The sequence below is a fragment of the Pteropus vampyrus genome, unplaced genomic scaffold (assembly GCF_000151845.1).
Source record: "Pteropus vampyrus isolate Shadow unplaced genomic scaffold, Pvam_2.0 Scaffold814, whole genome shotgun sequence".
NCBI lineage: Eukaryota > Metazoa > Chordata > Mammalia > Chiroptera > Pteropodidae > Pteropus > Pteropus vampyrus.
The window spans coordinates 120,571-145,766 of NW_011889595.1; the positions used below are offsets into that span (position 1 = coordinate 120,571).

The following is a 25,196-nucleotide window of genomic DNA, read 5'->3' on the forward strand; positions in this document are numbered from 1 at the left end:
CCTTGAACAACGTGGGCGTCAGAGGCACCAACTGCCTGCGGAATCAGAAATCCGCATGCAAATTAAGTCGGCTCTCAGCACACCTGGGTTCTCAGCCGCCAGCTGACCCTTGCACAATTCGGGTTTGAACAGCATGGATCAAATGAAAAAAATCCACGTTAAGTGGACATGTGCAGTTTAAATCTTACTTGCTGAAAGTCAACTGTGTTTATAGTTTAAATGCTTAAAAGTAAAATATTGGTTACAATTCTGAATACTGAAATGTGCCTGCTCTGTTATTCAGAGTGTGGCAAATGTATTGATACAAATTATTAGGATATTAACAATTGTTTTAATTTCCTTAAACATAGAATTTTTATTTTTGGCTACATACATGGTACATGCTTATTATAGAAACTTTGGAAAATACAGGCAAATATGAAAAACACAAAAAGTATGTTTCGTCCTCCCATTTATTGAGCTAATCTCTATTTCAAATTCTTTGCTCTTCCAAAGGCATTTCTATGTATGTATGTACCTATGTGGATTTTACAAAACTGATCATGATTTTCCACTCATTTCATCATAAGTATTTTGTCAGTAAGTAGCCTTTGAAAACAATTTTGATGGCTGTATAGTATTCCATCACATGAATGTACCATAATTTGTTTACTCATCCTTTTTGTTTAACATTTAGATCGTTTCTGGTTTTTCAATATTATAAATACTCTTGTGGTGAACATCATTGGGCAAATCTTTGATTACAATGTTGATTATTTCCTTAGGATAGAGTCCTAAAGCATTTCCATCAATTTCAATTTGCAGTCTATCCAAAGCAAATAAAATCATGTTATTTTAAAAATGATTACTTTCTATCAAACTGTTATTATTTAAACTAGATTTGGTTTAAATATTATTTAATATTTCAGTCCACTTAGACTTACTAAATAAATGTCATATGCATGTGCTCTAAAATTGCATTCTTCTTTTTCTGTTTTTTTCTTTTTGCACGTGAGGTTTAGTCTTTTGAAAAAATTGTATTCTATATGTTGTACTTTAGTTTTTTGGGATACCTCATTCCATAATATTTCACTTTTCTGTTCATAGTCGCTTATATGTGGTCCTTCATTTGACATAGCTTCCATTGTTCCATTCTTGGAACCACTCTCAGAAGACACTGTTGCTGGCCTCAGTGTTCAGGTTCTGTGTCGGACACGTTTGAAAGAGTATGAACAGTGCATAGACACACTGTTAGAGAGGTGCCCGGAGGCGATCATTCCATATGCCAATCACGAACTGAAAGAAGAGAATCGGGTACGCTTTTCAGATTATGTTTTTTTAGGCTTGATCAGTGCTAATCAAAATTGATAGTCTTCTTGCCTTATCTGCAAAATGGGGACAAATTATGCCAGTCCAACCTCACAGGGCTGTGGAGGTTAAGTGAGCATATTTGTTTAATTTATTATGTGGTTTTAGTACAGTTAGAAGCTATTAAAATGTATGGTGATGGCATGTCATCTTCAGTAAAAGTCTCTTGAAGATGAAGTAGGCTATCACCTGAAGATTTGGGAATTATAATGTATGATGGAAAAATATTTTCTGGGCTATATGGTCTTTACTTTAGAAATTAGAATTTTAGACTTTAGTACTTTTCTTTCCTTCTTGCCACCTAAGAGATGGTACAGGACATGTCTATGCGTCTTCTTGAAAATAGCTATGTACATATGTACAATATACACATTATTAGATTTTCAAGTTGCAAGTCCAACTTATATGTTATAATTTAAGCAGAAGACTAGCTACTGATATAACTTCTGTTATAACAAAGTTTGATGCCTTGACCAAAATGATGTATTTTTGACCTGCACTTTCCTGCACAATCGTATTCTTGTTGGAAATCTGAATGTAAAATGCATCAAACTTAACATTTCTTCATTTTTTCCTAAGATAGATTTTGTGGTGGAAAAAACTGCTCCCTGAACTTTGTCAGAGAGTAAAATGTGGTGGAGAGAAATATCAACTTTACCTGTCATCATTAAAAGGTAAGTGATTCTTTTGCTTCATTATAAATTTGTATCTTAGTTTCAGTTTCCGTAATTGCTGAAGCCTTGCTTTTTCTAGTTTTTTCATGTGATTCTTAAGTGAGGTGAAGAAGATCTTAGCAGAATTGTCTGAAGAGCTTATTTTCAGCATTCATATGCTTCCCCCACCATTACATTTGATATTCATTTATCTCTTCTAGCTACACAGTTGATGCTTTTAAATTAATCTTTTCAAACACTTAACAAGTTATCACAGTCTTAGAAATTCATAATCTCAGTATTTTAAATTTTTGAATAGCCATTAAGACAGTTACATTTGTATTAGTGATCTCAAGTGCTTAATTCACTTTATATGAAAAATTAAGATTGTCATTACTAATCTTAATTGTAAGCAAGTATTGAGGAGTGACAAGGTTCACAAGGATTTAAGTTGTGTCTCTAAATTATGTAGTATTTTATGGCCTAGGTAGTGATTTGAATTTTTATAATTCATAATCATTAGTAAATCTTCATAGATATATAGTTATCAAGTTCTCTACTCTTGTGTGTTAATATCACTAATTGTTGGCCTGATGTGACAAAGGGTGTGGTTATATTGATTTCAGCATGCATAAAATATTAGAAATTGATAGTATTGGAATTGTATTTTCCAGCAGAGATAATTGATTTTTAAAGTGTTAGGCAGCGCCAGTGACCATTGGAGGGTGTTTTTTAGAAAATCCTTGTTTAAGTAAAGTTGTACATTTATTATTGAGAAGAGGTAACATATGCTAACTTTTTATCCTACCCATATCCCTTAGTGATTTTTTGGTTTTCAGAAGATAGAAGTGTCAGGTATTTCATTGTCCTGCCCCGCTTGCATCACATTTGTCACATAATTTTGAACTGATCGTTTGTGTTGGTGTATCACTTTCCAGTGCCAGATATCCCACATCTTCACACCTCAGCAACATCATCATCTTACTCGAGACTCTTTCTTCATCCTTTTCTGATTTATATCCACAAACTCTCTACCCCTGACTCACCCATAATCATTCCTCCAAATATTCCATTTTCCATTATCTTCAGAATATGTTTATGTGTGTGCACACATGTGTGTATGGCTCATGGGACTAACTGCTGTGTGTAATTTACCTTTATTAGAGCTGATGTTTTAGTCATTTTTCATGTCGTATCCTCCTTACCAGCAATATGCCTCTCCATAGAAAGCATTCTGTAACTATTTATTGATTTGAAGGGAAAATCCGAATAAGTTCAGGTCCATTTTCAAGGGAGGTCTTTCAGTAGACAACTGTAGTACACCAAGAAGAGACCAGCATTGGAGTCTGGAGAATTGGAGCTGAGTTCCAGGTCTGATATTTAACTGAGTGACCTGAAGCAAGCCAATTTTTTAATCTCCTGGGACTAATGAGAATTCAGGGTTGACTCTTAAGTAAAATGTTAGGCAAAATTGCAAGATGGTAGGGTTGGAGATGGAGGTCAGGGACTTAAATAATATGCTCGGGAGCTTGGATTTCTTATCTCTAATGCAGTGTTTTTCAACCTTGGCAATATTGATATTTTAGACCAAATAATTCATGTGTGTGTGTGTGTGTGTGTGTGTGTGTGTCCTGTAAATTTTAGGATGTTGAGCAGCATCCCTGGCCTCTACTCACTAAATAGTACTGTCTCAGGTATGACAAACAGAAATATCTCCAGACATTACCAGATGTTCCCTGGGGGGCAAAATCATCCTGGTTGAGAACCACTGCGCTAATTCAGAGCCATTGAAACTGGGATTAGTGGTTGGCTTGTTTGTTTCGAGGAAATATTTGTTACTGTTTTTGTGATAATGCACTGTGCTTATTATTTAAAATTCTCATATGTGTAGTAAATTACAAAAATAAAGTTTAAAAAGTCATTTACAATCCCACCAGCCAGAAACAACTATTTTTAGTATTTGATTATTTTCTAGGCATGCTAGAGGATTTAAAGTACTCTAAGGTTTAAGAAATTGATCTCATTCTTGGAATTATTAACCTGTATTAGCCCTTCACTAGTTGGCAGAAGAGGAGAACTGGACAGTGGCAAGATTTTTGTTGGCTCTGTAGCTACTCTGCACTGGCCCTTCAACTCAGTTTTTTGGATCTAGGATACTAATTATAGGCTCCATATTTAGGCTAAATAAACTAGTTTGATAGGAAACCATTGATAATTTGTTTTTCACATGAGTTTTGCAAACTAGTTAGTAGTTATTATTAAGGTTCTATTATATGTCAGATGTGCATCATTGTATTTTAATTCTCAAAGGACTCTGAAAGCTAGCAGATGGTACCACTACATAGATGGAGAAACTAGGACTCAGGAGGCTAAATGACTTTCTTAAAGTCACCAGAGAGTAGGTAGAAAAGTCTGACTACAGAGCTGGGGATCTTAATACATTGCTACTGCTCCATTCATTAAGTTTTTAGCAAAAGGACATGTTATTCCTTTGTGTAAAGAGTGATTTAAGTTGCTGAAAATTGGACAGATGACTTCTCAGTCACTCGGCAAATAGAGTAAGTGGTAGGTATGCAAGGATCACACAGAAAGTGTCATTGAAATATATTTGTTGGGAACATCGTTCTTAAAAGAGCAGCGTATCTGTATCAAGAAGCAATAGAACCATAAAATTGCATAGTTATCTTTACAAATATGTTTACTAAATTCCTTAATATTTAAAATGTTCACCAGAGCACATTATTTTGCACTTTGAGGGAAAAAAAAGATAAGTGGTCATGAAAACAGATTTGTGCTTATTAATAACATGAAAATGTTATAATAGAGAAGAACCGATTTAGGAAAATGTCATCCAACAATTAATAGTATTAACTGTTTTAGCAAACAATCTTTATAATTAGCTGCAGGAGAGTTGTAACATTAAAAACAGTATTTAAATGATTGTATTTTTTTAGAGGATAACAGAAATTTATTAAAAAATAATGAGATAATCCAACAATAAAATAGTAGTTCCTGGCACTAATTTAATTGCCTGGCACTAATATAAAAGAAACTTCAAAGAATTCTAGAAAGAATAAATAAGAAGTAAAACCATGAAGTATTCTATGGATTTAAGAGATTGTTTTCTTTTTCTTTTATAGTTTTTTTTACCTGAACTAGCTTCTAATTGGTTGAGTGATAAGAGAATTGGATGAAAGAGAGATTGTCACTTCTAACTCAGATGTTCTTTTCTACAAACAGAAACATTGTCAATTGTTGCTGTGGAACTAGAACTAAGGGATTTCTTGAATGTCCTTCCAGAAGATGGCACTGCAGCATTTTTCTTGCCCTATCTTCTTTACTGCTGTCGAAAGAAATCATTAACTTGAAGGTATCATTTGAAAAACACCACAATGGCATATGAATTTTAAAAAACCGAATGCCAGGGAAAATGTAAATAAAAAACTTTCATATTGAATGTGTATTAGAAATGCTTTAAGGCTGCTTGCCTTATCACGTAGTGGTATTTCATAATTTATGATCTGAATCCATTTAATTGTCCAGAATGTAAAACTATAAGGCATAAGAATTTCCTCAAAGAAGGCATATATTTTTTAAAAGTAGAGATTGACTTTTATTCCATGGAACATCAATTTACTGTTGTTGCAGACATGAAAATCTTTTTCATCCCAAGAACACAAACATTTCACAAGTATGCTTGAAAGAATGTCACTCCAAGTGATCGAGGATTTAATTTTATTGATTTTTCCAGATTTTCCTATTGGGTCACTTTTTAAAACAGTTTTCTTTGAGAAAGATGTTAATGTTTTGCCATAGTAAGATTTCAGACTTTTATTTTCTTGTTCCTTTTAAAACTCATGCTCTTTCTTTCTGAATCAAATGAAGTAGAAGTTTACAAAGTTAACTTTCTTCTTGTCTTGGCTGTTAAAATGATTTGTTGAATGCATGTTTTTCAGCCAAAGCCTTTTTTCCATTTTTTGTTGATGTATACTCGTGCTCTTTTAGCTAGAGTATATTTGAAAATAAAGGAATATATTATTGTATTCACAGCTGTGTGTACTTTCTTAACCTCTTATTAAACAACTTTGTTTTCAGCATATTAATCCTGCACTTTTGATGCAGGATGGGGTGAACTTCCTCAAGTGAGGGCTCAAGTCCTGCACCAAGAGAGAGGTTCTTGACTGAGCACAGGAAAAGATTCAAGTGCACGCCAGAATTAGAGACAAATGGAAAGTTTATTAGAGAAGAAGTAATGCTCCAAAGACAGAGTGTGATCTCCTCTCAGAGGCAAAGAGTTAGAGAGACTGAGAGGGATGGACAGAAGCAATGCGGGTTGGGTGAGACCAGAAAGACAAAGAAAGACCCAGACCAAGACCTTGAGTGTTTGGGGAATTCAATGTATATATCATTCTTGGTTTCAGTGAATTTTAGTTTAAAGACTTGTTTATCTAATTTTCCTACAGTGTGAAAGACAAGGATATGTAGTGTGAAAGGCATGGGTATATAGCATTAAAAGCATGCTAGCAATTCCTAGCCTTTGTTTCATAGGTTCCCCATGAGTATAGCCATAGGAAATGAATGATTGGGTTTATTTTGTGTAGAGTATGACTTAATGACTTATTTTCCCTTAGGTGTGAGTAAATGGTTTGTTAGTAATCCCAACAGCAATTTTCCTCTGTTTTGTAGGTTCCCATGGTCTGGCAGCAGCACATTGCAGCTCTGAGTATAGCTTGATTTAACATTTACTTCTCACGCCTCCTCCCTACATTACTTTGATTTCAGTTAAGGCTGAGTAAAAATGCCACAAGTGTGTTTGGAAACTTTTCTCCTGATGGCATTGTTTCTCAACTCTGCCTTTCTCCAGTTCCAGATTCACGTCCTTTCGACCATTCTTTCAAGGAGTCACAAAACTCAGATTAGAATCTTTTTATTTTATTTTTAGTATTTATTTTATTTTTAGTATTTATTTTATTTTTAATATTTATTTTATTTTTAAATTTAATTTTCATTTATTTATTTATTTATTACTTTATTTTATTATATTTTATTTTTTAATTTTACTTATCATACCCCTGTTCCGCTAAGTCCACTGATTCATTGGAAATGATGTTAGCAGCATGTTAGAGGGATTGATGGGGAAGCCAATGGTTAGAAACGTTTCAATGAATCAATAGAGATCTTTTGAGAACCATCCAGGACAACATCTCATCATAGATTTTTTTTTTTTAAATGCAGTTTTGTAAAGGCCCAATGGTGGTGATATGAATGGTCTATATGAACCAATTCTGTTACCTAGTATATTAGAGTCAGTCACATGTCATAATACAGTCCATTGATCTTTTCATATGAAACAATGTAATACAGTTTTCCCACAAATGCACAGAAGTGTATGTTTTTAATCTTTTTTTGTAATGCTTATAGCCATTCCAAAGTAAACATTCTATTCAACACTTTCACATACATTGTTACGAATCTTTTTTTTTCACTTATCACCAATTTATTTCTTTCAGCCAGACTTGGTCTCTATAGAAAAAGAAATTTTAAGATCATTATTAAAAATGCTATATATCATATGATTTTAAAAAATACATAAATGATGCTTTAAATGTATTCTAATTTTTAAAATCTTATTTTAATTCTTGATTCATTTATATGTTTCTGTTTTTTGTATGTTTAAAAACATCTCTCATTCAAGTACTGCTTTATTTAAAGAAAAGTTACTTTCCTCTCCACAATATCTTTATAAATTATAAGGGAAAAATAGCTAACTCTGCAGTGGAGAAATCTGGCAGACATCTCTTTAATCAGATGCTCAAAGTTAACGTGACCAGAAAGGGAACAAATCGGCATCTTGTGCCTCTTGACATGTATACCGAGAAAAACAATATCACTCCTGTAAGTCTTGCCAAAAAATTCATAACCTGAATCTAATCAAGAGGAAACATTAGGCAAACCCAAACTGAAGGACATTCCACAAAGTGACTGCCCTATAATCTTTAAAAATATCAAAGTTGTGAGAGACAAAGACTGAGGAACTATTCCAGACTAAAGGTGACTAAGAAGACATTCCAGCTGGATACAATGCCTGAGCGTGATTTTTTTTCTATGAAGGACATGATTAGAATAATTGATGAAATTTAAAAAGGATTTATAGTATCGAAGCATTTTTATTTTTCTGATTTTGATAGGTATGCTGTGTTTATATATAAGACTTCTTATTTTTAAGAAATATAAGTATGTATATTTACAATATATAGTGTGTGTGTTCAGAGAGAGAGGGAGATATAAAAAATGAGAGCAAATTTGGCTGTGCAGTGTCTTAACATTTGGGGGATCTGTGTGAAGGGTATATGAGTTTTGCATGTTTTTTTGTACTGCTCTTGCAATTTTTCTGTCTGACATTATAAAAAAGTTTTAAAAATTCCTTTTCACTGAATTAATATGTGATTAGGTATTTACCAACTGGATTTGGGTACTTACTAGAAATACAGAATATACAGTTTCTGCCTATAAGGAACTTAAAGGTAATTAAGCTTTATTTCTATAGACTGCGCCAAAAGATTACCTGACTTGTAAAAATGTCACAGTATAAAAAAAGCACCTTTTATATTTGTCATAGAAATTCTTTAATATGCTTCTTCTGGTAGTAGAAATGAAGCATTTCATTGAGTATGACAGGATATCCATATTTTTTCTAATGATTTTTTTTTTTGGTAGAGAATATTGTCTCTTGGTGCATAATATTGAAAAATTTCCCTCTAATTTTTCTAAGGTTCAGAATTAATATAGACTTGCCTCAAACTATCAAACATTTATTTAAAGACAATTCAGACTGATAAATGTGGCTCCCCATTTTTCTCTATAATTTAAACTATCTTTTTTATTGATTACTGCTTCTTTCAGTCCCACACAATACCTTTTCCCTTGTAAATACCAAATTTCTCTTTAATCTTTTTTCCCTTCTCATTTGCTATTTTATAATTTTCTCTATAGCTTTTTAAAAAGTTGCCCCTTTCTTAACCAAGCAAGCAGTCATCTCACTCTTCTCCTTCCAAGCTCATTATACTAGAGTAATCTTTTTATTGTCTGTCTGTATAGAATTAGCCTGTAGCAGGAACCTCATTCATGTATGCCAGTCATTTGCATACATGAATTTCCTATCTCACTGTTCCATTGCTTTTGGTTATTTTTCTGAGCAGAGCCATCCTTTTGTATGGTAAGCATGTGTGCTAATGTTCTTTAAAAACTATTTAAAGTTTTCTTTCTCATTTTCGAGTCTTTACCTTGTTCATCAGTTATTGGCATTACACCGAGTGGTTTATTTGCCTGTTCAAGTCTTTGGTGTTCTGGTGCTCTCCGTACCACTCTCTGTAATAAAGTGTTTTAATGGAAGTAGTTTTTCATGTTACAAGGTGTTTATGTAAAACCCAGGAGAAATTAAAACATTACATTTTTACTAATGGTTGATTTTTCAGTGATTCTTAATTTTTGAAATATATTTAATTCTATATTTTTTACCATTTATATGTTCCCTTTTATGCCTATTTTTAGGAGAGAAAACACGTTGTTTTTTCTACATAATATCCCTCTGTTGGGTTTGCCATTGCCAATTCCAACAATTCTGAACTCAGAAGACCCAGGAAAGACCAAAGCCCGCAACTATAGAGCAGGAATTTCAGTCTTCATACAATACATTGCATTAGTGTTTATCCACAAAGGGGCTCTTTGTTTTCCTGTATTGTGCATGTGTGTGTGTGCGCACGTGCATGCTCATGCCTACATGGGAGGGAGTGTTACTACTGGGTTGGGGACAGAGCAGGAAATTTGGATTCTATTTTTTTTCTGGATCTTTGCTGTGATCTGAATGTTTGTGTCCTCCACTCCATTCACATGTTGAAAACCTGATGTCCAAGATGATGGTGTTAGGAGGTGGGTCCTTTGGGAAGTGAATAGGTCATGAGGATGGAACCCTCAGAAATGAGATTTGTCCCCTTATAAAAGAGAGCTAGCTTGACCCTTCTGCCACATGAGGGTACAATAAGAAGTCTGCAGCTCAGGAAAGGGCCCTCACTGGACCATGCTGGCACCCTGATCCTGGACTAATAGCCTCCAGAACGGTGAAAACAAATTTCTGTCCGTTATAAGTTACCTATTCTGGTATTTTGTTATAGCAGCCCAAATGGACTAAGACAATCTTTCACAAACAGTAATCAAGAATACCTGCCACCCACCGACCTTCAGGGGAAAGAAAGACACCATTCTGCCTGATTGCATATTTGAAATTATAGTGATTATTTGGGGTATTTTGGGGGAGGGGGTGCTTTTTGTGTACCAGGCACTACCTAGAAGAGAAGTTAATGTTTTAAAAAAGAAATTAAATTCTAAATGTGTCTGTAAGCCATAGTTAGTTTCTTCATAAATAACCGCTCTCATATCAGTTTTAAGTATAATCAGTTTTAGTACAAGTTAACATCAAATTGGTGTCAACTTGTACTAGCTTAGGGAATATTTGGTGCTTTTTTCAGAACTATTAGAAAAAGCAGTATCCCACGCCATTTAGCAGTAAAAAAAAAAAACAAAAAAAACCAAAAAAATCCTGTTAAGAGGTGAAGAAGGAAGAAAGGGCAGCAAATTCACAAATGCTTCATATTGGGGGAAGTATTTAGACAGAGTAGTACATCTTAATTATATTTGTGACAGACTTCTAGAATCGCTAACTTGATATTCACCTTCATTTGGTAGAACCGTGTAAGTAGTTTCCATTCCAGCATGAATGTGGTCAGTCACATGGCAGTGGAGTAACCAGATTCCAGGTGTTCTTGGAAACATTTCTAGGGTTTGGTATGTCCCGGGGAAAATGTCAAAGACATCGGAACTATAAATGCCCCTGTGCTTAATTAGAAAAACAACAAATATTATGTAATGTTTATTATATGTGAGGATTCATTTAAATAATCTTAAATTGGCCAGCTCAGGGATATTAGAAACATGAGATAAATCTGTTTAAAAAATGAGACCCTGCATATTTCTATGTTTAATACAAACAGTGAGATACGGACTGCTTGTATTCCTGCTAAACCCTTGGCACTATGGACCACCACCAGGTGAGTGTGAAGGAAAGGTGTGTTAAGAGTTAATCCATCAATCAGGACTGCCTGTTAACCTTTTACTCTTGCCTTTTTATCATTTCAGCCCTAATCTTACTTTTGCTAAACCTATTCTGGATTAGCTTGTCTTTGAAACTTTGGGGGCAGGTAGGGTAATGAGGGAGCAGAAAAGGAGACTGATGGAAAAGTCAAAACTAGGAGCAGTTCAGGTAGAGTCTCAGCACAAAGTAATTGGTGGGTATTTCTGTAGAGAGAGAATTGAAAGCCCACTAAGAATAGAACATCTATGTAAACCAAAATACAGATAATAAAATGGCCTTTCTGCAGTGTGCTTTTGGGTAGCTTTTGAATTTTCTACATTAACTCAAAGGTAAGAAAAAAAGCATTTCCAAAAGAGCTAATGACTCTTGCTGAAATTAACACTGGCTGAGAAGTAGAAGTAGGTTTGAGATCTAGGGACCAATCAGTCGCTTGACACCAAACTGATGACCTTGTTCACTTTGGACCGTTTAAGATCCAGAACTTAGAATAGGCAAAGCATATAATAAAGTCTTATCCCTACTCTCTGGTCCATCATTATGTGAACATTCCTACCCTCTCTGCTAACGGTTCCATTCAAATGTCCAGGAATATGTGAGCAAAACTCCATGAAAATCCAGTAGAAGCTGCAAATCTCAGGAAGAGCCCAGGTGTAACAATGGTTGGCAATTGTAATTGAGATTGCTATGTGCCACACTCTTAGAAAATAATTTAGTTGTCTCTTGAAACTTTCAACTTTTCATAAGTCTCTCTGAGGAAATATTTTCTTCATTTGTATTAAAACATTTTCAAATAGAGCAAGAATAACGACCATGGATGGTTCTTACCTTGTATTGGAAGCTGTGGCCGTGGAAATGTACTGAGTGCAAGTCTATTTCATTGCCCATTCCCATCAGATACCAGTTGACTTCATCTCCTGCATGCATTATGAGGCCTTGTAGGTTCCCAAACATTCTTCCATTAATAGCTGGGGAAAATACATGGCTTTTATATTACCTTTCAGGATATTTTAAACCAACAGCTATTTCACATAAAATGTGACGATTAGGTTCATGAATAGGATTTTTTTTTTTTTTGAGGTAATAGAACTTTTTTCACTAGAGATGGAGGAAATGGATACTTTAAGGTCACTGTCACACTGCTTTTCTAAATACTTAGCACCAAAAGCCTTAATCCTAATTTTGAGTTTATTTAAAAGGGAATGAGACTTTGGAATTTGGAGAGAAGTTAAAAGATGATTTCAAATATAGTCCCCTTTTGGCTTAGAACAGAATTCTACCTCACATACAAAGTGAGGCAGTTTGCTGTAAAAGAAACAGTCTAATTTTATTTGAAAGAATAAAAGGGAAAAAATAGGTTGTAGAATAATATACCGTACCATGCATTTTATTGCTTTCTATGAATTCATCATTGTCTTTGTTTACTTTCTCAGGATGATCAGAGTATGTTTTGATGTTTTCATCCAAGTACCAAGATTCATTCTCATCAAAAACGAAAAACAGAAGGAAAAATTCCAGTTTTTTAATGGGATTAAATACTTTCATATAATGTCTTCGACAAACGATCAGTGGGCCAATTAATCCACTATAGAGATCCTGAAAACGACCAAAAACTTCAGTCATCCTTGTGCTATAAGTCAGGATTTCAGAGAACTGGGACTTTATTGCCCATGACCTCAGGAATTTAGGCAGGCCTGATTTAGGTAGTAGACTTTGCCCATTTTGGTACTGTCAAATCAATATACTTTCCACTTGAAGTTGTTAAATTGGAGCAGTGATGAGGCGTAGGTTAGTTATGTTAGTGATACTGAAGGAACAGAAATGTGTACAGAGGCCAAATTTGGCTCAGCTAATAAGCAGCAGTGTAAAAGGACCCCAAATAAACAGTGTTGATTTGCCTATTCTATAAGCCAAGCACTATGCCAGTTAATGAAAATCTATTGCTTAATCAAACAAAGCCCCTGCCCTCCAGGAGCTCAGTCTAGTAAGAAAAATAGAGGAATAGAAGAAATGAACTACTTGTTGCCATGGAGGTACGTACTGTGCTACTGAACACAGAGGAGGAAGACCATGGTTGACTAAAATCTAAAAAAAGTTTGGTTTGGGTGGACATCAATAGTGGAAGATGAGGTCTTGAAAGGCCTTTGAGTTTCATCATGTTCAGGAATATTAGATTTTGTCTTGTGGGTCATATGTAGCCATTGAAAAATTAAACATGGAATGGAGGCATATTTCCAATTTAGACTAGTTATTCTGGTGGTAAAGTGAAAGAAGGCTTAGAAGGAGAAGAGCCTGGAGATTGTGAAGCCACTGCAATAGTTGAGGCAAATTATAAGGACCTGATATATGGAGATGGAGAGAAGAAACAGACTGAGCTCTATGTAGGTAGCTGAATTGCTTGGATGACCTAGGGAAAAGCATTAAGTACTTCATATCCAGGATTCTAGCTTGAACAACTGAACGGACTTGATGCTTGTAGTACTATTTATTATAACAGGAAATATAGGAGGAGGTAGAGGAAGATCTAAATTTCCATTTTAGAGTTGCTGAGTTTCCAGTGCTGTGGGACATGGGGGAGATGTTCAGGTATATAGACAAGTCTGGAACTCAGGAGAGAGATTTGGACTAGAGGTTTAATTCCACAGAAGAATTTTGGGACATAAGGTATAAAAATATCAAATCACTATTGTACACCTGAAATTAAAATAACTAATATAATGTTGTATACCAACTATACTTAAATTTAAAATAAAACACAAATAAATAAAAGAATTTTGGTATACATTCTGATTTGTAGTTGAGCATTTTGTTGGCCTTGAAATATTTAATCTTATCGAGACTGGTGAGGTCAGCATTTTCATTATCATGTAATAACAGAGCTCTGAAATCCTGTATCTCAGTTCCTTGAGTTTAATGTATTTTCATATCAAAAGGGAAATAAAATACTGTATTGAGTAATATTTAATTCTGTATTATCCATAATTGGCAGTCATAGAGTTGATACAGTTATAATTGCATCCTTAAAAACAAACAAACCCCCAAAAATGAAACCAAAGTGAATTACAGAGTAGCTTACTCTCCGAGGATTTTACCACAGAATTAGACCACAGAAAAACTATATCTTCATCTTCCTTCAATTATGTGTTTATTCTGAGAATTTTCAAAAAACAAAAATGATTTAAAGTATACCTTAACTTGGTCCACAGTTGAATAGTAAGCCCATGGAATACAAGCAGAATCCTCGTTTCCAGCTCCAGATCTTTCCGGGATTTTCCATATGTAAGTGCGAGTTTCACCTAAATTAATCAAATGTTGATGTATCTGGTTATATTTGGTATATATTGGACACATATATCCTAAGTCTTGATAACCAGTGACCCAGAAACTGGAAATGTCGGGATAATTAGTTTTAAAAAGTAGTGTACTCAAAATTGTTTTCAGGAATTTACCTTTAAGACAGACTGTAAGACATACTTTTATATCTTCTTTGTCAGTTATGAATTAACTAGCCATGACACACATGCAATGACACCACATTGGAATTGGAATTGTGAAATTCCAATATCACAATTTGTAGAAATTTTACAACAGATCTTTTCTTAGTTTGAAGAATGTTTCTCTAATATACATTTTCCTTTTCAACTGTCAAGTGATTTTCCCCAGAGCTAGCACCTTTCCCACAGTCCTTTCTGTGTCTGTATCTAGACTACTCTGTGTAATTCCCCCAGCTTCACCATTGCCTTCCATTTCTCCTTTTTCACCTGTATCTTCAGTGATTTCATGATTCCTGGTGAAGAGACATTAGACCTTGATCTTGTGCGTCGCTGACCTGTCACAACAACCTCCTGTCTATCTCATTCTGTCATAACATATACTGCTTTGTCACGACACTGTCAGATACAGGACCACACCCTGGACCTTGACACTTTGAAGATGGCCAGTTGCTCTACCCTCCTGTCTTGCAAAGATCTTTTACTCTCTTCTGTTTGCACTGGGCTCTTCTCCAGCCTGATCTCTGCTTCCAGTCACCTCAGGGCTTCCAATACAATTGTAACCATGCAAAAACTTCACTCCTTTAAAATGGCTTATTCCCATTCTCTAGTCAAACTGGCCTTGTCTAGTCTACTAGCATCATGACTCATTTGCTTCTTTTTTTTCCTCATCCTTCCACCTTTTCACATACTGCACAACCACTCTTGTAATCATTAAGCACTTAGGTCAGCATCAGATAGTCTTAGGAACAAAGTCTCAGGCCTCTTGACCACAGAAACAGTTTGGGTCAAACTAAAGATAAGATCTTGATCTCAGTTGTGTTTCGGCTCCAGACCCATGAAGGTGGAACACCCCCAATGATCATGTCCCCTCAAAGCTAGATCCATGACTGACATCAGGACCTGATGCAATGATCAACTGCCTCCCACCCTAGCCCCAACCAATCAGTAGAGCTGAGCCCAAAACCACAAATACCTTAGCTGCCATGACTTATGAGTTTTCCCCTATGTAAGCTATCTCCTAGAGGCCATTAGGAGCCAGTTATTTGAGCGCTAGCTCTACTGTGTCTTCGGTCTTGGCACCATTTTTTTAAAAAACATTTACTTTCTTTGCCGCAACTCCTGTTCATGTCTTGTTGGGCTTTGATGAACACAGGCAAAATGAACCCCTGTTAGTTCAATAATACAGCTGCTCACAATAACTTGACTTTCAGCCGTGGCCACTCACTGCCCATTTCATTTATATAGAACTCACCATTATATATTCCTGCTGTCAGACTTTAATTAGACAGAGTCTGACAAACCTTTATTAGGATATCAAGTAGGACATAGTCTCAAGGGATGTGTTAGACTTTTTCCTTTTTCCACAAGCCTTCCATCTTACCCACCTCTGTGTCCTCACCCTTTTTCTAAGCAGAACATTTTACTGAGAATAAAGCATAGATTCACCAACTGAACATATTATTTTCGTAAGCTGAAAAATGACATTTCCTTCTTTTCTCTGTGCCCCACACCAACCTGCTCTGTCACAAATGCTCAAAGCCTGAAACCTTGGTGCTGTCTTGACTCCTCTACCTTCCCTAACATTTTCTAATGTCCAATCTTTCAGCAGGTCTTTTTAGTACCACATTTCAACTAGAACCAGAACATGACAACTTACCTTTTCAGCTGTTTCTATCCTGGCCCAAGTCTTGTTATTTTTTTTTTACCCAGATTATTACAGTAGTCCCCTAAATGATCCTTGATTCTTCCTGTGCCCTACAGACACTTATTCATACACCAGCCAGAAACAACTTTTAAAAAGTGTTCATCGAATTATCACTCTTCAGCTCAAACCTTCACATGGGTTTTTAGAATAAAATCTAAGATCCTAACCATGGATTCTGAAGTCCCCTCCTTCTTACTGCATCTGACCTCCTACCCTGCCTGAATCTCATCTCTTCACATTTTTTCCCCTGTTTGCTCTGCTCTGGCCTCTGGCCTCCTTGCTGTTCCTCAGATACACTCAAATCTCGGGACCTACAGTGCTCTTCCTCCATGACTTCCTGTGGCTCATTAAGACAGAGAAAGACATAGAAGTCCTCTTGACCATCCTACCTAAAATAGCACCATTAATACCTAATTCTCTCTCAACGGCCTTAATTTTTTTCATAACACTTTTTACAGCTTAATATTATATATGGTATTTATCACCTTTGGAAAAATATGAGGGTTATGAGGGCAGGGCTTTTCATTTCTATACCCATAAATTGACAAGAGAAACTTTATAATTTATTTTTTCACACTTGATATATGTGTGCACTACTAAATTACAGAGAAATTGTCCTTTCTAGAAGCCAACTTTACAACTAACAGATGAAAAACATAATTTTTATTAAATAAAATACACTCATGTATTTAATATATTTCAGCTTTTAATCTAATTTTTCAGAGTTAATCTATTTCAATAAATATTTAATTTTGTGTTAAATATTTATTGAATTCCTAGTACATACCAGATGTTGGACTAGATACCAAGGATTTAAACTTTCAAGTGGCAACCTCCGCCTTTAGGATGCTGCTTTTGGATCCTGGGACAGAAACGTTCAGCCACATGCAGTGCAGTGTTTGCTGCCTGTGTTGTGTTCTAGCTGTGTGTGGAGAGATCATCTCCGCTGCCTCAAACCTGACTATTTGTAGATGTCCAGTACCATCAGAGTTTTTTCTTATAGTTCTCCTGTAGGTTTTTTGATATATGCTGTCATCATACACACATTCAGACACACCTCCCTGTGTCCCCTCTTAACCACCTCCTTCACTTCCTCAAAAAAAGCTCATTTGGAACAGCTCACTGATGACCGTCATTTGTGAAAAAAAGTATAAAGTCTATTGAACAAACACACACGCACACACACACCCCTCCCGCCCCCCCCCCCCCCAGTACCTGGTAAAGTTGGAGTAACTGTAGAACTCTCTGTTTTCACCCCATGGGCATGTATTGAGTAGGGCCTTGTGGCCATGTTTTTAAAGATAATGTTAACTTTGTCTCCAACATCTGCATGAAGTTGTGGACCTGGAAAGAGTGAAAAGGAAGAGTGGCTTATATTGTGTCAGATTGGAAGTTCTAACTCAGTAATGAAAACAAAGATCAGGTAATGTTTTTAGTATTAAGGGCAGGAGGAGTCTGGGGGAGGTTTTCTCTCTACTCCTGTGGCTTCATGCTGTTATACTCTTAAATTTATACCTGTTCCCAGAGGATTCAGAATAAAAACACTAGTAATGGCTGCTTTTACAGATGGTACATCTCTTATCTAGAGCCCTATGGAGGTTTTAGCCTGAAAGTCCCCTGCAGTATAATGGCCTAATCATGGTGAGTTAGCTGTACTCCATCTCTGGCCTGGAGTCAAGATGTAGCACTTGCTCTCTCATTGCTCAACATTTGGACTTCCAGGCCTTCAGGCGTGTGAAGAAATGGCAATCCTGCATTTGAAAGAGTGGGTAGGGCTATTACCTTCTTGTTTCCACCCTCCAGCCAACCTTAGCTTGTCTCCTGTTTGGGAGAATTACTGTGACCCAGTAGCAATGCCTGCTGCCTTGGGTGTCTTACTCCTTGGGGTGAGGATAACCAAGCCGCAGGGAACTCTACTATTGGAAACAGTGGCCTTGGGACTGGTGTCCCCTGCACTTGACGATTTTTAAGAAAATTCTCCAGGCCAGTGTTGCTCATATTCTTAGACATTCTGTCTTAAAATGATTCCTGAAAAATTATAGGCAACTTTCCTCCAGCTTTGTGCAAGGTAACACTTTTTTCTTTCCTTATTTCCTTGTAAGTACTCTTTTTCTTGGAGTTAATCATTTACATCTTAATTTTAAAAGTAAATATCTATGATTTATTTTGGAAGGGTGGAATAACAGGGAAAATTTGGTTAAGAATTTCTGGAATTTCACCAAAAGTACAGGTATCAGTTTGATAAAACACCAAACATTTCCAATTTCATTGGTTTATAGAATAATACATTGTTTCTAACAGAAACAAGTAATATTTTATTATGCCATATTCTTTAGTAAATATAGGTTTCTGGTTTTTATTGAGTAACTATTATTTTTATTTTTTGAAGATCTAATTGGCTTTATTAAATGACTCATTAATCAGGCAGCATATCATCTAGCAACTAGAAGAATTCTCCTCTTTTTTATTTTTAACTGAATAACTTTGATATATGAACCAAGAAAATTAAACTCATAAACATGGACTGTCACTGCACGTGGCAGTGTATCACTAACCCACACCTGATGAATTGGAGTTGTTAGAGTACCTAGAATTCCCAGATGTTCTTCTTCAGCTTTTCTCTCCACTGGAACTTGGAACATGCTATCAGTGTATTGCAGATACACAACTTTCTTGTACTTTGAGCCTATGAAAAATTCTTCCTTATCGAAAAACACATTTGAAACACTTAAAAAAAAACATACATGTACAACTAATATTAGTATTTGTCTTAATGAGTGGAAGTTGACTTTAAATTTTCAATATCGAATAAACATAGTTTTTATTTAAGTAATTATACTAGTTGTTAATATCAGTCTTCCATTCCAGAAAGAAAGAATAAGCCTTTAAAAACAGACAGGTGTGGTAGAAAGTTCATCTAGCTAGAAGTGGAGCCATCTGAGTCCCGGCCCTGACTCTGACACTAGCTAAAATGAACTCCAGCTAGTCATTGCCTATTAGAGACTCAGTTTCTTCGTCTCTAAAACAAGGTATTAGATGAGATCATCTAAGGTTTCTTTATAACTAAAATTTTATTGGTTCAGATTTCACCAATGAAATGTTCTCTCATTACTGCAGTATTTCTGGTTTACAGGAACTGAAATGGCCATGTTTTTCTAAATGTTCCTTTTACCTAAATTTTTTATTGACTCCTAATGGCTCCTATAGCCTTCAGACTGTTTTGCCCCAATCACCGAAATTACCTTTTACTCTATTACAACTGCACATCATACTCACCATCAGTCAAACTAACCAACTAACAATTACTTAGCTACAGGTTGCCAGTCATGTTGCGTACTCCAGATGTGAACTCATGCCCATCCCAGTCTCTCAAATCATATCCACAAAGTTAGTGCATAACATGTGAGATGATAGAGAGAAAGTGCTTGGAAAAGTACAAAAGGGCTGGCTAGAAGTGGAAGTGATATTGCTCAAAATGAAATATTTATGAAGCTCCAATCACCATCTTTAACTCACACTGAACTTATTTTTATATTTTCATAATGTATTTGTTATTGGTGATATTGGCCCATATTTTCCTGTAAGTTCTTAAAGGGCAGATACCATATCTGCTACACTACCCTCAAGAATTTAAAATATTCTTCCATGCATAATAGTTTTAAAAGTGTGAAATAACTGATTACTAGATTAATAATGAAATCTTTAGAGGAAAGATAAGATAAACAGCAAATTATTGGTAAAGGAAATAATAATTTAGCTCTGAATTTAGGCATCGATTTTGGTTTAAGTTTGAAAATCAGTAACAAGAGAAGGGCACATGAATGTGAGAAGACAGTCCAATAGAAATAAAAGTAAGATGAGTGACTACAAAGAATCAAATGAGATAAATGGAAATTTTCTTGTGAGAAATTGAAAGAAGCTGAAATTAATGAAAGGATTCCTAGGAAACATTTTGTTGTTATTGTTTAATATAACTGTTTTATTGCAATTTAGCATAATTCTTATTTCTCTGAAAGAGAAACTAAAAAAAAAAAAATAGAAATCAAAATCTGGAGAATTACTTTTGCTCTTGTAAATGATGCAGCTCCTTTTCCCATTCCCTACTTGGAGAATAATCCCATTCCACCTCTACTGCTGCGATGTAATAGGTCCTCTCGCCTAGGTATAAGTTTGGATTCTTGGACAACTGCCTGCATTGGTTCACAGTGTAATTTTGCTTCATGCCACCTGTGTAGTGATCAGTTGTGAGGCACTCAACATCAAAAGTCCCTGGAAAGGTAAACAAGAAAGCATGTCACTCCTTTGCTTAGTGCCTTCTGTGGCTCCTCACCTCACTCAGAAGCAATACCAAAGTCCTTACTGTGGCCTGGGTTAGATGATCTGGCTTCCCACACCTCTGATCACATGGCCTACCTCTCACTCCGTTCCAGCCACAGAGGCCTCTTTGGTGTTCTTAGAACAGGTCAAGGAAATGCCTGCCTCAAGGCCTTTGCATTTGTTGTTTTCTCTGTCTAGAACACTTCTTTCCAATATATCCACATGGCTCTTGCCCTCACTTCATTTAAGCCTCTCCTTAATTGTCACCTCCTTAGAGAATCTTTACCCAACTCCCCCCATCAGCCACCAGCCGCTTCTCCTGCCCTATTTTTCTTCATAGTACCTATAACCATTTGATGCTTGCTTGTTGGCTGTCTCCCTCCATTAGAATTTGAGCTCCATGAGAGCAGACACTTTATAACTCTTTTGTTTACTGTTGTATTTACACTTGTCTAATGAATGAAGGAAAAGATGACGCTGGACCTGTCTTACATTTTAGTGGCACATGACGAACCAAATAAAGCCTGAAGTACGTTAGCATACTTTCACATTTTGATTAAAATTCTTTCTTTTTTGTTTTAGTTTGTTTTATTAATTCAAGCTAGGCCTGTAGGTTTCTCTGAATTTGCATGGCTATAGTTCTAGTATAAGATATTCAGTTGCAAACAACTGACAAGCCAACACTACATCTAGGCTACAGAGAAATGATGAAAAGTTTAGTTGCAGACCACTATGGGAATCATTTCCTTCCTGGTCTGTTTTGCTAGCTATCTTTAAAAGGACTATAATATATATATTATATATATATATATATAATATATATATATATATATATATTATATATATAATGCCTTAAGGATGTAGCTTTGTGGAAATGGGAAAAATCACAGTCCACTATTTTGTCACTCCCTTCCCTCCCGCTAACAATCAGGAAATGGACCTATCTGGCACATAGCTGTTAGTGGCCTAGACTTGTTCTTCCAAGGGAAGGAAGGGAGGCTTGGAGAAGAGATGAACTTATCACCCAACACAAGATTTTAAACCAAAGTCTCACGAATTGATCCACTATAGACTTGTCTTAACTTTAAAGAAATACACCTTCAGTGTCAGGCTGCATGAAGAGTGTAAGACTTGTTTGAGGGAAGAGGTTTGCTGTGTCTCTCCTTTCTCCTTTTGACAGATATGTGTTTCCTGAGAAATAAATCCCATGTACATCGGCCTCATTTCCAGCACTGAATAAGTACCACACGACAGAATCTCCTTGGCACATATTGAGACCAGGCTGATTCCCGTACATAAATCCATTCATGGCTGTAAAAGATGGAAAATAACATTTTTAAAGTGAAGTGGATTACCTTATGTTCTACTACATGACAACCTCCCAGACTTTCCAGAGCCAACTTTGTTTATTTAATTCATTCAGGCCTGTCTACTCTTTTATGTGTCAGGAGTGTCTCAGCAACTCCTGGCCATACCCAGCATCTCCAGAACAGCCCCAGGTCAAAATGAGCAGAGCTGAATGCAGGGTTCTTGAAGTTCTGTGCCCTGGAAATCTTACTGTTCTCCCCAGCTATCCACTTCTCAGTTCTCTCACAGGTCATATTTGTAAATACCCAAGTATACAAGCAATAATAGCTTTTCTTGGGCACTGTAGACTGGGAATGGATTCGTTGTCCTAGACAGAAAATTCTCTGACTCATCTTGAATAACAGGGCAGAATGTTTGCAGGAAGTTTTCTCTCACTGCTATTTGAATACTCTTTACTCCTTCAAAATTTAAAAATGCAAAATAAAAAGAAATATTTTAAAGATTACGGGTAATGTGACTAGTATCGATCTAAAAAATGTTGGTCTGTAACACAACTTCACATTTTTTTCTTCTTGCTACAATGATTTTCACATGTTGTCTATTAGTGGTATGGGTGTTTTGAACAATTAACTTACTGTCCCTAAACCCTAACTACATTTTAGAATTACACTAGGAGCTAAACATAAATCTGGCGCTAAGTTTCAATTAAATAAAAATCTCTGAAGGTTTTCCTGAGTATTTAAAAAATAGTTTAGTTTTTCAAAGTTCTCAAGTGATTCTACTGTGTAGTCAAAGAGTGAGAATCATTGAAGTTCATTGAGAGCAGAGACCATATCTTTCTTCATTTTAAATAATAAAATGAACTTGTCATTTTTAAGCCACAGATGAGAAAAGCATCTAATCCAGTAGTTTTCAAATTTGAGCATATATCAGAACTACTTAGAGGGTTTGTTAGACAGGTTGCTGGCCCCACAGCCAAAGTTTCTGATTCAGTAAGTCAGGGTTGGGCCCAAGAATTTATATATCTAATAAGCCCTGGGTGATGCTGATGCTGCTGATCCAGAGGTCACATTTTAAGGACCACGCATCTAATTTACGTATTTTGTATGTTTTATCCTGAGTGAAATGAGTAACTGACCGATACATAAAATAATCAATGATATTAACCTCGGATCACTATTACACTTAATCATTTATTGAAAATTGATCAATGGGCACAGCTATTGGAATTTTGATATAATTAAAAGCATTCCATGTGCAGTTCTGAAATAACTTGATAGATTGGTGGATGATACAGTACTTACAGTGCATCTTATTAGATTCCTGAAAATCTGCATCTTCCTTATCCACTTGATCAGGTGAAGTTGTAAACATTTTAATATTTTCATCCAGGAGTAAACTTTCATTCTCGTCAAACACTGTGGGGAACAAATAGAACTCCTTGTCTATGTCTTTCTGTAAATCAAAACAAGAACAATGAGGTGAAGACAGGATAAATAAAGCAGAAAGACTTCCATGTACAAAATACTGTTTGTACACACACTAAAGAAGGAATAAAAACAAGTTTCCATTCTTCTTTGTAATCTGGATACTCCAGTTGACTACCAGAGTTTTCATTAGTATCTGTGTACTGGATTTTTGGTTCAACATGATAATCTAAGCCCCTCACTGCACCTAAAAGTTCTGACTCTTCTCTCTCTACACTGTCAATATTAATTGAACCCACCAAAAACAATTGTTAAAAAGGGGTGGGGGTGTGTGTCTGTGCAAGAAATCAGAGAAAGTGCCATCCATTCATGAAAACAAATTCTTATAAGGCAGAAGAATTCTTAGAAGGCAGACCATGTGAAAGAAGATAGAGAAAGGAATCATCTTTTCCTTGATGGGAAGAAATAGCCTGCCAAGTGAATTGGAACAGGAAGTCACACAGCCTCCAGCCATCTGGACAAACATTTTCTCTCCCTTTCCCTGTCCCTAGTGAAAAACAAGGAAGTAGAAATGCTATCTGGTCTATGAAATGATTCAGAGGTTCAGAAGAAGATACTCAGTCTAAGGAGTCAAAGCATATGAGCCTCAGAGGGCAAGTTACTCCTTCAAAGAAGATAAAATTTTAGAGATTAATGCATGTCTTCTTCCTTGGGTTATTTGTGTTTTTTTGTTTTTTGTTTGTTTGTTTGTTTGTTTTCAGATCAAAAGCATGCTTATTGAATTTTAAAAATCCAACTAAAGGAGGGATCTGAAGGTTAGATTCTGCAGAAAACTGAATCAGTGATGGTGATGATCTTAAGAAAGTTCCCATAAATCAGAAGAAAAGATTCAAGATTAAACATATACACAAAAGAATAATTTTAGAGAGAAATTATGAAAAGAGAAGATATAATGATAATAAATAATAGTGGAAATATTCACCATTGTAAAAGAAAAAGTCTAGAGTATTCAGATTCAAAAGCTTCACTGAAAATGGAAAAATTAGTAAGAAAACTATACCTAAAAATGTTCTGGTAAAAATATTGTATTTTGGAGATAGGCAAATTTCTACAATGATCCATTTAAAAGTTATCAGAAATGTTGGACTTCTCTAGTACAAAATATGTCAGAGGAAGATGGAGCAGCATTTATATTTTTGAGGGGAAAGATTACATTACGAAAATTCTGTACCAGACAATAGACAACAAAAAGATATTCTAAGATGTATAAGGGTTCCAACAGGAGATTGCTACAATCACTTATATACTAACTTACAGAGAAAACTTCAGTGAAAAGATTACAGGTCACATTTTCTGATCAACAAAACTAAAAAGTAATAATAAAAAGACAAAAAGTTAAAAAAAAATGTAAAAGTTAATATTTGATCCAGATAAGTCCTAGATCAAAGAAGAAACAAAAAGCATTTAGTAAATAAAGTATTTAGTAAATAATGTCTATGAGAACATGAGTCATAATGTATGAAATACAACTAAACATATAAACTAATAGTCTGAAATGCTTTTCATTTTAAGCAAAACTTAATAAAAAATGTTGTAAATATCTAAATGTTTTAGAAAAATAAAATGTGAAAAAGAAAAATTAATAAAGACAAAAAGCGGAAATTGATAAATTATAACACAAAACAGCTAAACTGAAAATGTAGTCATATCAATAAAATACACAAAACTCTGACAAGTCTAATAAAAAACTGAGCTAGAACCCAAATATTCCACATTAGGAATGAGAAAGAAATATAACCA

General features: G+C 35.4%; 2 protein-coding genes across 8 annotated transcripts in view; one reads left to right on the plus strand and one right to left on the minus strand.

The window, feature by feature from the left end:
- Positions 1-6,047, plus strand: part of HPS3 (HPS3, biogenesis of lysosomal organelles complex 2 subunit 1) — a 30,670-nt gene extending 24,623 nt beyond the window's left edge. For 2 of the 5 annotated variants that reach the window (XM_011385797.2, XM_011385801.2), the window contains exons 15-17: positions 1,087-1,293; positions 1,931-2,021; positions 5,241-6,047. In XM_011385797.2, coding sequence (XP_011384099.1) covers positions 1,087-1,293; positions 1,931-2,021; positions 5,241-5,368 — 426 coding nt within the window. In that variant the 3' untranslated portion in view covers positions 5,369-6,047. Of the gene's footprint in view, positions 1-1,086; positions 1,294-1,926; positions 2,022-5,240 lie in introns of those variants that run through there. The other 3 variants (XR_897410.2, XR_002778318.1, XR_002778317.1) reach the window with 3 other exon arrangements.
- The window catches only part of CP (ceruloplasmin), a 56,816-nt gene that overhangs the window by 2,592 nt on the left and 29,028 nt on the right, over positions 1-25,196 (minus strand). For 2 of the 3 annotated variants that reach the window (XM_023526282.1, XM_023526281.1), the window contains exons 10-18: positions 23,274-23,424; positions 21,760-21,972; positions 20,406-20,613; positions 18,932-19,071; positions 17,560-17,688; positions 14,335-14,441; positions 12,525-12,741; positions 11,974-12,113; positions 10,730-10,892 (exon numbers count right to left, since the gene is read on the minus strand). In XM_023526282.1, coding sequence (XP_023382050.1) covers positions 10,730-10,892; positions 11,974-12,113; positions 12,525-12,741; positions 14,335-14,441; positions 17,560-17,688; positions 18,932-19,071; positions 20,406-20,613; positions 21,760-21,972; positions 23,274-23,424 — 1,468 coding nt within the window. Of the gene's footprint in view, positions 1-7,260; positions 7,524-10,729; positions 10,893-11,973; positions 12,114-12,524; positions 12,742-14,334; positions 14,442-17,559; positions 17,689-18,931; positions 19,072-20,405; positions 20,614-21,759; positions 21,973-23,273; positions 23,425-25,196 lie in introns of those variants that run through there. The other variant, XM_011385796.1, reaches the window with a different exon arrangement.